The following is a 15,514-nucleotide window of genomic DNA, read 5'->3' on the forward strand; positions in this document are numbered from 1 at the left end:
CCATATCCCTGGGGCTGGGGCACAAAGGCTTGAGTCTACTACTGCCTTTGAGTTAACGGATTGGGGTAAAATTTTCAAAAGTGCCTAAGGGCCATATTGTTAAATATGTATGGGCACCGAAAGATGCAAACGGTGGGGTTTTGAAAATAATGGGAGTTAGGCACCTGAGTGCTTTTGAAAATCTAGCTCCAAGTGACTTTGATGCCTAAGTCCCATTGAAAGTTTAAGGCACAGTTTAAAGTTTCCAGCTTGGTCCTTTAGCTCAAATTGTAGCAGATCATGCTTTTACAGCCAGCAGTCCCAGGGTTCAATCCCTGTAGAGGACACATTTACAGTAAGAGAACTGTTCTGGCAGTGAATATGGGACATTTAATGGACTGTGTTTCTTACTCAGCCTACCAGCCTTTCCCAGTGCCAGCTCTGTCCCTCCAGGACTAGCCATACCAGGGGCCAGTGCTGCTTATGTAACTAGGATTTGGCAAATGGTTTCAGTCACCTGATATTTCCTTTTGCTCACACTTCCATGCCCCCTCCTCTGGATAGCTGAATTCATATGCTAGCTACAACTACTTTAGACTGCTTCCCCAAGGTGAAGGATCCACAAATATGAGCATGCTCCAACAAGGAATTCAGGCACCTAACTGGGAAGTATATACAAATAAATCTGGCTTCGGCCAAGTGAGATCATCCAAGTGTACCAGCAATTTATGAGACTGACACTGCCAACCAATGCATGGGGGCATAGGAAGCAGACAGCTCAGTATCACTAGGCAAAAGACCATTTCTAGGAGGTTTGGCAAGCCCAACCTCACCCACCTTTCTGCAAAGAACTAACCAGGTTCCCAGCACTAGACTTATCTCTGTTCTCTGCTATGTGCCCACAACTCCAAAAGGGTGAATGCTTTACACACAAGTTACTGCGAGAATTTGTCTCCAGGTGCTCAGTCCCAGTCTGCTGCTAACAAACACCAGTATGTGTTCTACAATAAAAGACAGAGAGCATGAGCCTTCCTCCTTAGGCATGCAGTGATTTCATATCATTAGTGAAGCAGCTTTGTATTAAGCTGACAGCAATACCTTATTTCACCAAAGACCTCCAAAGTATAAGCATCCCTAAATCAGTAATTCCCAAAGGGAGTCTCTCCCTCTGTTGAAATCTGCTAAAAACCATTTAATGAACAAAGCATTCTTGCTTATGGCATAAGTTACATACTGTAGTATAGCCAGAGAAAAAGCAGGATGAAAGATTATTATAAAGAGAATTACAAGACTATTTAACCCAAGGCATTTTTTAGAAGAAATATTTTCTCTTTTAATATTTGAAGAAGCTTCATAAAGGAATGGATAACAATTGCACACACAAAATCAGCATTGCTGGGAAGTGCATTTACTCATCTTTGGTGCGTCTCAGAGGATTTCCATTAGCAGAAAGTGGATCAAAACATTCCCTGCTATGGTTGTTTAGCATATTATAGTACGTTTATCAGTGATCATATTTTTCTCCCCTATTGAGTACAGAATACTCACATTAAAATCAGATACTAGTCCATCAGATTTAAAGGCACACTATGAAAGTCAATCACCTTATCATCAGGAGCTATCAAAACCACAACTCCATCAGTCTGCCAATACATTAGAACTAGAATTTCACATATAGTTCCAAATTGCAACCCAGTTTAATATCAACAATGATCAGATTAAAAGAGGGAGTGGGCAAAGGAGAGGGAGAATCGATGCTCTGCCTAAAAACCTCATTTCAGTGTTGCCACATGTTTCTGCTAAAGAGTGAAATAGTTAATATCGACAAGTTTTCCTCATCAGGATTCTGGATATTACCCCCACTGAGATGAATGAAGGCAGTTAACACCTCTTAGAGTTATTGTTTCTGTCCCGCTCCAGACTTGGGAAGAGAATCCATGTCCATTTAACCTTCAGGTGGAGACATTCTGTAATGGGAATGGGAATGGCATCAGTGAGATTATAGGCCTCTTTCTCATCAATTCTGGGAATCTGTTTTCTACAGTATGACACACCAATGTGACATATGTAAATTACTATAAAAAAATCAGTTTCCTCTAAGCAGATTCAGGACATACGGGATATTCACCAACTCTAAAACCACTTCTAACCAAAGCATTTTCCGCTCTAACCCACTAGGGGGAAAGAAAGAAAAAAAAGCAAGATAATTAAATTAATTAAAATGTAAAAAGCCATTGCTGATAGTGAAAAGCAGTTTTTGAATGTGAACCTCATTCATTCAGCTCTTTCAGACAGGCAAAAGATTCAGAACATTTGTTGGTGAAAAGGAAGTGGTTACCATTAGGGAGTGCATCAGTTTCCTAATATGCCCATAGATTTTCAGGGCTTGTGTGCCCTGCAGCAAGTATGAAACAGCAGCTGCTGTTCTTTGACCTCTACAGTGCACAAATTGCCACAATCGCTCCAGGAAATTTGAGGAATCTGGAGATTTCCCCTCGCCATCACTAAATGTTAAAATTGTTTCCTGAGGACAAAGCTGATGGATTTCTGGAGTTACTCCTCCATATCCCCTAAAGTTCAGTGTCTCACTTGAGAAAGATGTGCTCATTAAAAAAATTTAGAAGTTTTCTTACATGCACCCTTAAAGCATAATTTATAAATTAAAAATAGGAAATATTACCAAAAAAGAATGCTTTCTATTATACAAGAAAGTGGGCTTAAAAGTCATTGCTCTTCAATTTTGTGCTACTAGTAAGCTATTAATTTTTGAACTAAGATCAAAGAAATGAGGATTTGCATATTTTCACTTAAGGATCAATTCTTCAGGATAAATGAATGACTACTTCAAATGTTAGCACCCTGACTAGTGGTTCATATTTTTTAATCTATAAGTATTTCTCCTTCACCATGCTCATCACCTGTCTACTGAAGTGATTACTCTGCCAGAACCCCTACAGATAGATGTTTCAATTCTCACACCCAAAAAAGAAACTACCAGCTTTCATCACACTCCTTCACATCTCTGCTGTTTCTTTAAACACACTTCCAAACACATACTATGCAGAAGCATCAAGAAAAGTGTTAGTCAAGCTAAATTTTTCTAGATATCGTCTGTTTTTTTTTTTAAAAAAGGAATTCAGTTGTCAGACTCATAGACTTCAAGGCCACAATGGACCATTGTGATTCTAGACATTTATTACGAAGCAATCTCCTTACAGTGGATCAGTGTTTTAAGGAAGCAGGGGGAAGATCAGAACTTGGGCATGGCTCTCTTTGAGCTAAGCAGCAGAAGGAAAATATGTCAGCACTTGTGGAAAGTTAGAAGAATGTAAGGACTTATCCTCCAGAGGGTAAACATTTAGTATGTACCACCCCAAGATGTACTGATGTGCATTACAGCAAGAAAAAAAAAATTGAATCCAATGCTGCCCCAGTAGCAGCAAAACTAACCATATGGATTCTTGCTCACGTTTAGGCAGACAAGAGAAGTGATCAAATTTTTATCTAATCTCTGTAGGCATACCCATACCATCTAAGCACTAGATTAGTAATGAAGAGTAACATTGATCCTTTTCCAGTCAATCATTTTAGATCCATTAAGTGACATTGTTCTTTTTGGTGGTCTTGATGGAAAAAAAAAAATAGTACTAACCCATTCTGTAGCCATCATTACAGCCATTGAAATAGAGGACTCTTATTTTGGTTCCCTACAGAGATTTGGATTTATCCTATCCTTGGCGGTAGGGAATCCCAAAGCTGAGAGACTTCCACTCAGAATACATTGTTCTCAGGATTCAATGTTTTCAGCTTTGGGATTTCAAGACACAAATGTCCTAATAAATTCCCACTGCCACAGTAACATGGTGGAGGGTTCTCTGAAATCGCAGACCTACCAGAAGGCAAGAAAAGAGAGCTTTGCTTGCCTTTATTCTCATGCAGTCTCCAATTATGGAGCTGGCAACGTAGCATTTCTAGGGGAAGCCTTATTAGAACTAGGTTTGGCATTTAGACCACAACATGGTCACGGTTAGACTCCATTAGGTTCCTGTAGGAGCCTTATCCTGAACCAGCCTACAGTAAAGTATTATTGGCTACTGAGTTTAAGTCCACCCTAAATTCCAAAGGAAACTTGCTGTCAGTATTCAGCAAGGACATCTGCACTTTCTGCCTAAAAGAACCACAGCTACGCAAATGAGCACAGGGTGGAATAACTACTGCAAGTAATAACTCAAGATGCTGCAACTGATTACTCACCCAACATCATCTTATTCCTATCTCCAACCATTCTCAGATGACTCCAACCACTGACCTGTTATCAATATTGCTGTGGCAGAGGCTCAGGCTGAAGCCACCTATTAAGAGCCTTGCTGCCTTAGGGTTTTGAATCCCAAACCCTGCTCTATTTATTCATTCATGATTTTTCTCACCAGGATAGCCTCAAAGTGCCCACCTTGCTGGTTTCAGGGTCCCAAAGGGAGAACAGTCACATACTCACTTCAATGCAATCAGTGAAGGAGCAAAGATCATTGTGATCATTCACTCAGTTAATTTGCAAGTCTGCAGACCCAACAGGGGGCCCTGAGCTAGATACCTCTGCCAGTTGTTCTTGGGCTCTAAAGTTTCAACATGGGAAGTTCTCTTCCAAGAAAAATGTACTACACAGATTCTTTAGCTGCAAACAGAGGTGCTATCAGCAAGATTTCCTACTAGAAAGCAGGATGCGAGAAGCTTCTTTCAAAACAATCCTCCTTAACGAAGTGCTCACATCTCACTTTCCCATGTAGACTTTAGGTGTACAATAGGGGAAACAAAGTTGCTGTTAACTGACCAACCCACCAGTAAATTTCCAGTCTGCCCACTTCCTCAGAATCATACCTAGAAACTACTCATTTGAAACCCCAGATATGTAAGTAGATCAGGAAATGTCTAGGAAGATGTGATTAGGTTTCTCTTTATGGTTTTGACTCCTCTGTGCTAACCCCAGGTGCTTTTGTTTTGCTTGTAACCTTTAAACTGGACCTCAGGAAAACTATTCTTGATTTTTATCCCTGAAGTTACTCTTAAAATCTAGCAATAGTGAGTTTCCAGATTTTTATTTAACATTTACCTTTAAGAACAGGATTGGATTTCTGTGTCTTAAGAGGTTTGTGCACATGTTTAATTAGCTGGTTGCAACAGCAGATTTCCCTTTTTCCCCCCTCCTTTCTCAGCTCTTCCCTGGAGCAGGGGGTTTGAAAGGGCTTGAGGGTACCCCACAGGAAGGAATTCTCAAGTGCATCTTCCTGGGCTCTCAAAGGGGTTCTGTACTTGGGTGGTGACAGCCTCTACCAATTCAAAGTCAGAGAAAAAGTTGTAACCTTGGAAATACAAGCCTAGAGCAGCAAGTATTAATTTTTAGAGTCTTTGAGGGCCGCCACCTTCTGCACTCGAAGTGCCAGAGTGGGGAATCAGCCTTAACGGGCACTCATCTCCACATAAGAGTCATTTTAAATGACTTACATCAGAGCACTACACCATGCTCTAAGCCAGAGAACAGCTGGAACAGTTGTTTTCTTTAAAGTAATGACTGTTGTAGGCAAGTCCCATTTCATCCTGGACAGTTGACCAAACTCTGCCATTGAGTAAATAACTATATGGACAAAAGTCATATTCCCTCTAGAAACCATATGTTTATTTAAGTGCATGTGTCCAATTTCAGCTTTGGCTACTCAGTGAGCTCCAATCTGAATAAGTGGTAACAAATAGATTAAACTACTTTGAGATGAATTTGAATTTAAAGCATCACTGCATCCATTAGGTGCCAGATGCCAAAGCTAAGACATAAGCAGTGGGTTTGGCATTCTAGCCTCTGAATGGCCACTTACGACTATGCTCCTTTTGTTTTGCAGGCTACCTTGAACAAAGATGTTTTTATGGATTAATGCCATATCGCAAGGAAGCAGTTCACAGCTTTGCCCTTCAGATCAGTGTATCTAGTGAAGTGTTGCCTGTGACTTAACTCTAGAATTTGAGTTACTAAAAACAGGCAAAAAAACCACTTATGAAATAGTATTTCCTAAAAGAAAGAAAGCTTCAATTTCAAGCAGAGGCCAGCAACATAAGTTTTTCCTCCAGTACCTAGAACACTGGACTTTTAATAAGCTTCTCAACTTCCATATAGTTTGTATTTGTACACTGCCAGAAGTTAACAGATCTGTCAGGATAACCAGCAGGTCTGATTCAAAGCTTTATCGTTTTAAGTTACATACAAGTAAATAAGCATAAAAACAAAAAAGGTTATCATGCAATGCGATGTCTAAAAGTTTAGTATAAACTCAAGCTTCAATATTAATGTTGCCAAAAACACTATGTCAGAGTTCTTTATTTTAATATTAAAGTGCCAGGTTTATGTACAAACTATTACAAATAGTAAAAAATAAACTTAAAACCTGCTAAGAAGCAGTGAGGTCATGTAGCTTCCCCTGCAGTATCTGAGAGCCAAATCTCTCAAATCTAATTTAAGACTCATTTCTCAAGCACTTCCAGCACCGAGATAGAAATTCCAGAAACTAGTGATATCTGTGTATAACCTCCCTGTTGCAACAGATGGCATTTGAGATCACTTCAAGAATTGAGGATTTTTCAGGAAGTGATTTTATAACACAAGTTACTCCATCTAAGCATTCTATGAATTAACACCATTGGCAATATCTAATTAAAGAATTTTACTGCTGTAGCTATACTAGCCTCTTCAAAACAGTACCATACCCCACACTGTTCAAGAGTGGGATTTTAGTATAATATCCAGTCACAATGTGAATTCATATTGAAAGCAACGTTTCATTCAAAACAGCACGCCCACCATATCTTAAGTGGTCTCAGTTCATTTAAAAGTCTGCATCCAGAGTGAAAGAGTTATCTGTGGGTTTTGACATTACTCCCATCTTCTGGTATTCTCCTACTCGCTTCTCAAAGAAGTTAGTCTTGCCTTCCAGTGAGATATTCTCCATGAAGTCAAATGGATTCTCTGCTTTGAATATCTGAAAAACAAGACTTCTAATCACAAATGGGTTTTCACATCAGGGAGTGGAATGAAAACAAAGAATCAACTGGGAAGTGAGGACTAGGAGTGGGAAAGGCAGTTTAAGTTTACTTAATGCAAAGTAATTCAGTTTACTATTGGCATGTGAAACCCCTCCCACTCCCATGTCTTGGATGCTGTACTTCTGTATGCCTTTTCATCTGCTGCTCTCCTAAAGAAAGGCAGAAGCACAGTGGTTCTTGCAATTGCCCTCTTTCCATCATGGTTTATTTGTCAATATGTATCACATAGGTCTCCATCCAGGACAGTGTGCATTAAGATCAGTGGAAACAACCAACTGGCTCGAAGGATCTTGGCTATTAGTCAGGAGCTGAAGACTGTCACATTAAATAAATGGTGGAAGCCATTTTACATATTCAAGATTCATAGGAAATATCAAATGAATGCAACCTTTTCCAATGAAAGGCACTGCTTATAACTCTTACCTTGCTAAATCCCAGCTCCAACATAAGTCGGTCTGCTACAAATTCGATGTACTGTTTCATTAAAGTGCAATTCATGCCAATCAGCTTTACAGGTAGAGCCTCTGTCAAGAATTCCTGCAGGTATGAAGAGGGGAGGTTAGTACAGGCCTCAGCATACAAACATTTTGTTATCTAGAACAGTGGTTCTCAAACTGTGGTCCACGGACCACTATTCAGGATAGTTCCCTCTAAGGTGTGTGCCTGCGTGGTCGCACACGAGAAAACGAAGGGCCACCCACTTAATTAGTGGTGCTGCACAGAGAGGGCACATCCATCACATTAGAAAGGTAAGACTACTGATATTAAAATCAGTTGTGTGATTTGTAGAACAAAAAATTTTTAAATATCGTGCTTTTATCCAAAGTGCATTACAATAGTTAGCTAACAGTACAAACATTTGGAAAGATTAGGTGGTCCACCCTCAGCAATTTTCAAGTGGTCCGCGGAAAAAAAAGTTTGAGAACCACTGATCTAGAGCAGTCTCATGGCCTGATAGTTTTCTGTCTTTTAAGCTAAAATGTGAGCATTTACTACCCAAAACAAGGAAGACCTGCTCACCTGCTCTATCCTGACAGCATTGGTAATGACTTCTCTTACTCTTTCCTCAGATGGTTTGTGAATCAAGTGCTTGAACATTAGGCAGGCAAAGTCGCAGTGCAAACCCTGAAAAGGTGAATGTGTAGATATTATTTCAGGAACATTGATTAGAAGTGCCACCTCTTCAAATGTGCCTCTGATTTTAAAAGCCCATGAATCAGACACCATCTTAGTACTCAAACCCCAGGATGATTTTCCCTGGAGGAAATGGGTCACTTTGTAGTTTCTGCCTTGGCTTTTGAATGGAGAGGCAAAGTGCAGAATTAAGTTGGCAGCCTTCTTACTAGACTTTCCCTCCAATCACCACCGTAGTGGAAACCATTTATACACTCACTGCCTCAATTCAAGTCTTATTTATTCCCAGATATTGTTTATCCATTTAATTTAGCACCAGACAATTCATAAGAATTATAAATAATTGTTTTGAAACAAGGTCATTTGTACCTTGTGGTGCACTGTAATAAGACATTGTTAAAAGGTTCTTACCTCATCTCTGCTGATGAGTTCGTTAGAAAAAGTGAGTCCAGGCATTAACCCTCTCTTCTTCAACCAAAAGATGGATGCAAAGGAGCCAGAGAAGAAGATTCCTTCCACTGCTGCAAAAGCTACTACACGTTCTCCTGTCAGGAAACGTTAGTGTAAGTTTTGCACTGAAGTAAATGTTTACCTAGCCTTAAAATTCAAAGCATACTGAGAGTTTTCCATTCATGAGATTCTCTCTGGAACTGAAACTGTAGCTTTTTCTTCACTACAAAAAACAAGCGTTAAATAACCCATGTGCAAGGCTGTAAGAAAATAGTAAGCCAGGATTTCCTCAACACCTCTTTTCTGATGTAGCCATGGCCTGAAATGTTATCATGTTACACTAAAATTCTGATCAATTTTAGTCTGTTTTGACATCCTGCAAGTCAGAACCCAGACTGGTCTGAGAACATGTGAACAAAGATTTAATACTCAACGGATAATGGGAATTTCAATTGCCTCCCACTTGCCAAGTGAGGCAATCAAGAATCCATAAAGCAGATGAAATATTTATCCTTCAACAGAAGCATAGTTCCTTAGGAGGAATAACTATAAATGCTTCAAAGCAGCTACAGAAAACATACTGCCAACTACAGACACTGGTCATAAGGGACCAGTTGGAACTAAAAATGCAATCACAGCAAAGGGGAGCCTCTTCAGAAGGGAGAATAATTTGCTTTATCTGAGACTACAACCTTCTTCCAGAAATAAGGCAAATAATCACTTGCCCTTTGGCCATACTATCCCTTGGTATGTGGAGAAGCATGGCTATCAAAAGCTTCACTCTTGCTAGGAAAGGATACACATTTAGCATCCAGTAAATGCACAGTTCAGAAATGCACTCACCAAATGTTGCTTGTTTGTCCCCAATCCACTGCATGGCCCAGTCAGCCTTCTTTTTAACACATGGCAGCGTTTCAATGGCATTGAAAAGGAATTCCCTGGAAAGTATATAGTACATTAGAAGGGGAAGAAGTCAACACACCAGTGCAGTAGGTATTTGCAACTAGCTGTCATAACAGATTTGTTGTTGATTAACCTGAATTACCTGCAACTACCCAGCACATTTTGCAACCAGTATTTAAGAACTTGTCTACATTAAGGATTGTCATCCGTGTAGCCACACTGGTGCTAATCCCAGCATAGACATACCATATATGTGCTATTTATCCCTTATATCAGCCCACCACCACTGTTCCAGAATTCCAGTGCATCAATCCCTGTTGTAGTCTGAAATGTACTCATGGCCTTTCAAACATTTTGGTGCACAAACTGCAGGTTTCAAAGTCTTCTTGTGATAAGCTTTCTAAAAAACTGTAGAACTAATCCATAAACCTTATTTTCACATACTTAATTCTGAAATCATCTTTCAGGCTCACTTTGATATGTTTACATCAGCCCAAGGTAAGGTTTAGTTTGTTTTTAAAGTTGACAGTTTTAGCACTAGTGTTTTAATAACTCAAAAGGCAAAGTTTTAAAGCATCCAGCTGTGTGTATCTGTAGCTGTCAGAAATGAGCATGGTTTACTACATTAGAAAAGACTGGTTGAGAAATAGTTATGACTTGCTGACAATGGTAGTACATAATTTCAGTTTAACCACAAAGCAGGCATAGACAGCCATTACATGGGAAGATGCACTGAGTTTTAAACCTGAGATTTCAGTGTACAAGTCAAAAAGATACAAGCTATAATGGTTCCCATAGAAACTGTTCTAGGTCACCTAACTTATCAACTAGCCAATGCAAAGGCCTCTCATATTAGAGTGTAGTCCAGTTTTAAGTGTCTATAGATTGACTATGCCACCTGTTACATACTTTGTTTCATCCCCTCATTTATCACTTATTGAAGTTCAATCTGTTTTGCTTTTAATCTCAAAGTCCAGCCTCTGGTACAGTTTGTTGCACCTTACTGCTCTGTACTATATAGGGCCCTACCAAATTCATGGTCCATTCTAGTCAATTTCATGGTTTTAAAATTGGTCAATTTCAGTTGTTCATATCTGAAATTTCACTGCTGGGGTCTGAACCAAAATGGGATCATGGGGTGGGTTTGCAAAGTTGTTGTAGTGGGGGTCCCAAGATTGCCACCCTCACTTCTGTGCTGCCTTCTGAAGGCAGCACCCTCTTAGCTTCCTCTAGAGTTAGAGGATGTTCCCAGAGATGGAGGTGGGCAGGATCTTCCCCATGCTGCTGGGAGCACCCCAGTCGGGTGCTCCTATCTGCTAGTCCATGCCAAGGACAGATTAAGGGAGGAGCCCCCAGCCAATCTGGGGCCCCCCAGGACAAATGGGTGCCCCAGCCCCAGAGGAAGAAGCCCCCAATCCCCAGCTGAAGCAGCAGGGGGCAAAAGCCCCAATACTGGGCTGCCCCAGCTGCAGAAGCCCACATGGGAGGAGGAACCCCTAGGCTGGGCACTGGAGTCATGGAGGGGGGCACACAGACACCAAGAATGCCCCAGCTGCAGCTGCCAGGAGCAAAAGCCTCCAGCCTGGCAGAAGCTGCTGTGGGAGGAAGCTCCAAGCTCAGCACCAGGACTTGGAGTTGGGGCAGGAGCTGGCCCAGGGTCGGGGGAGAAGACAAAGCCTGGAGTTGAGCTTCTGGGCTGCTGCAAGCACAGAAGAGAAGGTGCACCAACCTCATTTCTGCAGTGCCTCTGGGAGTGGGTCTGATCTCCCCACCAAGAGCAGCCGTGCAGGGGATGGACAAATCCTGTCCCACCCCAGCATGGCTGGACTAGCAGCTAGAAGCCCCAGGCTCCCAGCAGGAGGGGAGATCAGATTTCACAGGGGAGGGCTGATTTCATGGTCTGACACTTTCATAGCCGTGAAATTGGTAGGGCCCTATGCCTGCAGAGTTCTCCACAGTATGTTCACCAGTCTAAATTAAATTCTCAATCTTAAAACAATACAGAAGGGACTTAAAACAGAAGTATCACTACTAGATTCCACCAGGACTTTACAGCAACTTGAACATTTCATTATGTGATACTAACCTTTGTTTTGGATCTTTAATGTAAGTATCTATGAGCAGACTGTACATTTCTGAATGTATGTTTTCCATAGCAATCTGGAAGCCATAGAAACAGCGAGCTTCTGTTACCTGTACTTCTTGGCTGAATCGCTCCACCTAGAGGAGAAACCAAAAATGACTGTTGCAGAAAGCATTACCCACTTAACATGTTGCAGTTTTTTGCTAAACCCCCACAAGTATCTCCAGTTTTGCTCTACACCCCCTATGGTCTGACAAATGTTTTCATGTTCAAAAGCTAAGCCTGGTGTAGTGCATTAGAATAACAGGCTCCTCCTTAGTGCCAGGAATCTTAGGTTCTGGCTTGATCTCATCTTAACTCCTTAAGCATTTAGCCATAAGGTAACATTGCACAGTTTTCCCATCTCTGCTTTATCGAGGGCAGGAAAGTGGAGCATTGATAGAAGTATAGTAATATTTTGCACTCCTGCAGCTAATGAACAAGGATTTTAATCACAGTACAAATGTTACTTCAGTCTCAACTGCCCTATAAGATAAGCAAATACTGCCACCAGTTTAGATGAAGCAAACAAGATTGTGGAAGTGATTCATTCCTCTCCTCCCCCCCCCCCCCACAAAAGAGTGCAGTCACAGAGCCAGGTTACCAGACTCCCAAATCATGTATTCTTACAAAGCCATCCTCTTTCCTCCCAAGAAGGAAAGCTTAGTTTCTGAAAAAGTCCACAAGAGTCCTATTTTACAGAGCAACCCCTGATTTACTGAGTGCAACTTCCCCACCCTCTCCCTCACCAAAAAATGGATTATAGATTTAATAGGTTTTACAGCAGAAGTAGCTCAACAGGTGCAATCTCATTAATAGGAGTTTTATTTGGACAACTTTGTTAACAGAATGATTTCCATTTTAGGATTGCTCTTGTGTGCTTACCAAATTCTCATTTACAATGCCATCACTTGCTGCAAAGAAGGCTAGGACATGTGAAATGAAATATTTCTCCTCAGGCTTCAGGGACTCCCAGTGTTGAATATCTTTGGAAAGATCAACCTAAAGAACAAAAGCAGACACTTACAATTTTATCATGGTACTAAAGAATGTACTTCTAGATAGATATTTAGAGCAATGTTATACTGTGTATTAAACATCCCATTTTCTCAATGGTCTGTGAACTAAAATACCACTGCAATAAATGAAGTTTAATAGGTTCCTAGAACCACAGAAAGCTGTGCTTGTTATGTCACTTTTTTCAAAGCGATTTAATCATACATTCTATATAAGTTAATCTTTTGAAGGCAACAGTACACTTAATACACAAGCAGTCACTGCTGGCTCTTACCAAACTTAGGCCATGTCAACACTAGAAAGTTAGATTTGTTTAACTATATTGGCCAGGAGTGCAAAAAACCCACACCCCTGCCCAGCATAGGCCAACTTAAGTCCCCATGACAGCACTAAGTCAAGGAAGAATTCTTCCATGGACCTAAACCACCTCCCTAAGGTGTGGATTTATGTACATCAACAAGAGAACCCCTCCAATCAGCACAGGTAGTTCTACACAAAAGCACTACACGGGCACAGTTTCAAGGGAAGACATACCCTTTGACTGTAAGTTCTTTGGGTCATGGACCATCTTTATTGTGTTTCTACAGCACCTAGTACAATAGGGTCCTGATTCATGACTGAGGCTTCTTGACTTTATTGCAATGCAAATAAAGTAACACAAAGGGGAAAACATGCTCCCTTATGAGCTGGACTGAACTGCTAATGTCAGGTGGGTTTGTTCACTGAAGCAACCAGAGCAGGGATTGATTAATGGGAGCCCCTCACCTCTTCAACTGTCCAGAAGGAAGCCTCTGCTTTCTTGTACATCTGCCAGATATCATGGTACTGGATGGGGAACATGACAAACCGGTGGGGATTTTCCCGTAGGAGGGGCTCATCTTCCAGATTGCTAGGAGCTTGTGTCACTGCTTTGGGTTTCAACTAAAGGAGGCACAACAGGAAAACTTGAGTTCAACATCCCCAGTATTGGAGACCTCCCACCCCAAGGATGGGATGAGGGTGGGAAGGAGAGGAGGAGGAAGAAGAGGCAGGAAGCAGCTGAGGAGGGGCAGAAAAAAAAGAGGGGAATTCCAAGCAGGGAGAGCCCAAAGAGGGCGGGTTCATAGAATATCAGGGTTGGAAGGGACCTCAGGAGCTCATCTAGTCCAACCCCCTGTTCAAAGCAGGACTGATCCCCAATTAAGTCATCCTAGCCAGGGCTTTGTCAAGCCTGACCTTAAAAACGTCTAAGGAACGAGATTCCACCATCTCCCTAGGTAACGCATTCCAGTGTTTCACCACCCGCCTAGTGAAAAAGTTTTTCCTAATATCCAACCTAAACCTCCCCCACTGCAACTTGAGACCATTACTCCTTGTTCTGTCATCTGCTACCACTGAGAACAGTCTAGAGCCATCCTCTTTGGCACCCCCTTTCAGGTACTTGAAAGCAGCTATCAAATCCCCCCTCATTCTTCTCTTCCGCAGACTAAACAACCCCAGTTCCCTCAGCCTCTCCTCATAAGTCATGTGCTCCAGCCCCCTAATCATTTTTGTTGCCCTCCACTGGACTCTTTCCACATCCTTCTTGTAGTGTGGGGCCCAAAACTGGACACAGTACTCCAGATGAGGCCTCACCAATGTCGAATAGAGGGGAACAATCACGTCCCTCGATCTGCTGGCAATGCCCCTACTTATACCTCCCAAAATGCCATTGGCCTTCTTGGCAACAAGGTCACACTGTTGACTCATATCCAGCTTCTTGTCCACTGTCACCCCAGGTCCTTTTCTGCAGAACTGCTGCCTAGCCATTCGGTCCCTAGTCTGTAGCGGTCATGGGATTCTTCAGACCTAAGGGCAGCGGGGGGGGGGGGGGGGGGGGAGAGAGAGAGCCCAAAGTGGGACGAATTGGGGTTCCCCCGACTAAGGGCGGGTAGGGAAAGAGGGCGAGGGGGGGAGGCAGAGCCAAACAGGACGGGGGAGGTGGAGGAAGAAAGGGTGGGTGGAGCCGCCCGCGCGCTGGCGGACAGGAGCATTTGGCGCCAAAACAAAAAGCGGCGGGAGGCGCCACCTGCAGCCGCCCAGCCAGCCCCGCGCGCACTCAGCCTGTCACCGCCCGCCCGCCGCCCCATCCCCCCGCCATCGCCAGCCCGGCTGGCCGCCCACTCTCCTTTCCACCCCCACCGCCCCCAGACTCACCGGCTTCGCGTCCGCCTCCTGGAAGATCTTCCGAGCGGCCTTGGTGGCCAGGACCCGCGTGGCGCTGAGCGCGGGGGGCTGTGGAGACACAGACAGCGGCTGGTGAGAGGAGCCGGCAGGGGTCTGGCGCCGCGCCCGGAGCGGGGGGGGGAGCTGGGAGGGGGTGACGGGGACACTCACCGTGTTCTCCTTGTCGGTCAGGACCAGGTTCTTCATGGGCGACAGGCGGGGCTGCTCGTTGCGGACGGAGAACGGGGCCCGGGCGGGGAGCATGGCGGCGATGGCGGGCGGGCGGGCGGAGACAGGCGGCGACTCCGGCTCTCACAGGCAAAGGCGGCGGTGGGGCTGCGGCGCTCCCGGGGACACTTTATATTCCCTTCGAACTTGGCGCCAGAACGCCAGGCTGCCCAATCACAGCGCCAGGCACTGCGCCAACGGGGCCGTCCCCGCTGCGCTCCCATTGGCCAGAGACCCGGCCGCGCCGCGCTCCCCATCGTCCCACACGCGGGAGCCGCCAAAAATTCCCACCGCTGCGCCCTTCTATTGGCCCGCGCCTCGCCACGCCGCCCTCATTTTTACACAAATTGGCATCAGCCTAAATTCCCTGCCCTCCGCCTGGACGCTTCCATTGGCTAGAGCCTCAGCTGGACA

General features: G+C 43.4%; 1 protein-coding gene across 1 annotated transcript; it reads right to left on the reverse strand.

The window, feature by feature from the left end:
• Positions 1–5,167: 5,167 nt before the first annotated feature.
• RRM2 (ribonucleotide reductase regulatory subunit M2) lies at positions 5,168–15,408 on the reverse strand. Its single transcript, XM_037894068.2, has 10 exons — positions 15,044–15,408; positions 14,864–14,941; positions 13,454–13,609; positions 12,557–12,673; positions 11,636–11,769; positions 9,490–9,584; positions 8,608–8,741; positions 8,083–8,187; positions 7,486–7,599; positions 5,168–6,998 (listed from the first exon to the last, which is right to left on the reverse strand). Exons 1-10 carry the CDS (start codon positions 15,134–15,136, stop codon positions 6,846–6,848), a joined length of 1,179 nt encoding a protein of 392 aa, XP_037749996.1. The 5' UTR covers positions 15,137–15,408; the 3' UTR covers positions 5,168–6,845.
• Between the last annotated feature and the right edge of the window lie 106 nt (positions 15,409–15,514).

The sequence above is a fragment of the Chelonia mydas genome, chromosome 3 (assembly GCF_015237465.2).
Source record: "Chelonia mydas isolate rCheMyd1 chromosome 3, rCheMyd1.pri.v2, whole genome shotgun sequence".
Classification (NCBI taxonomy): domain Eukaryota; kingdom Metazoa; phylum Chordata; order Testudines; family Cheloniidae; genus Chelonia; species Chelonia mydas.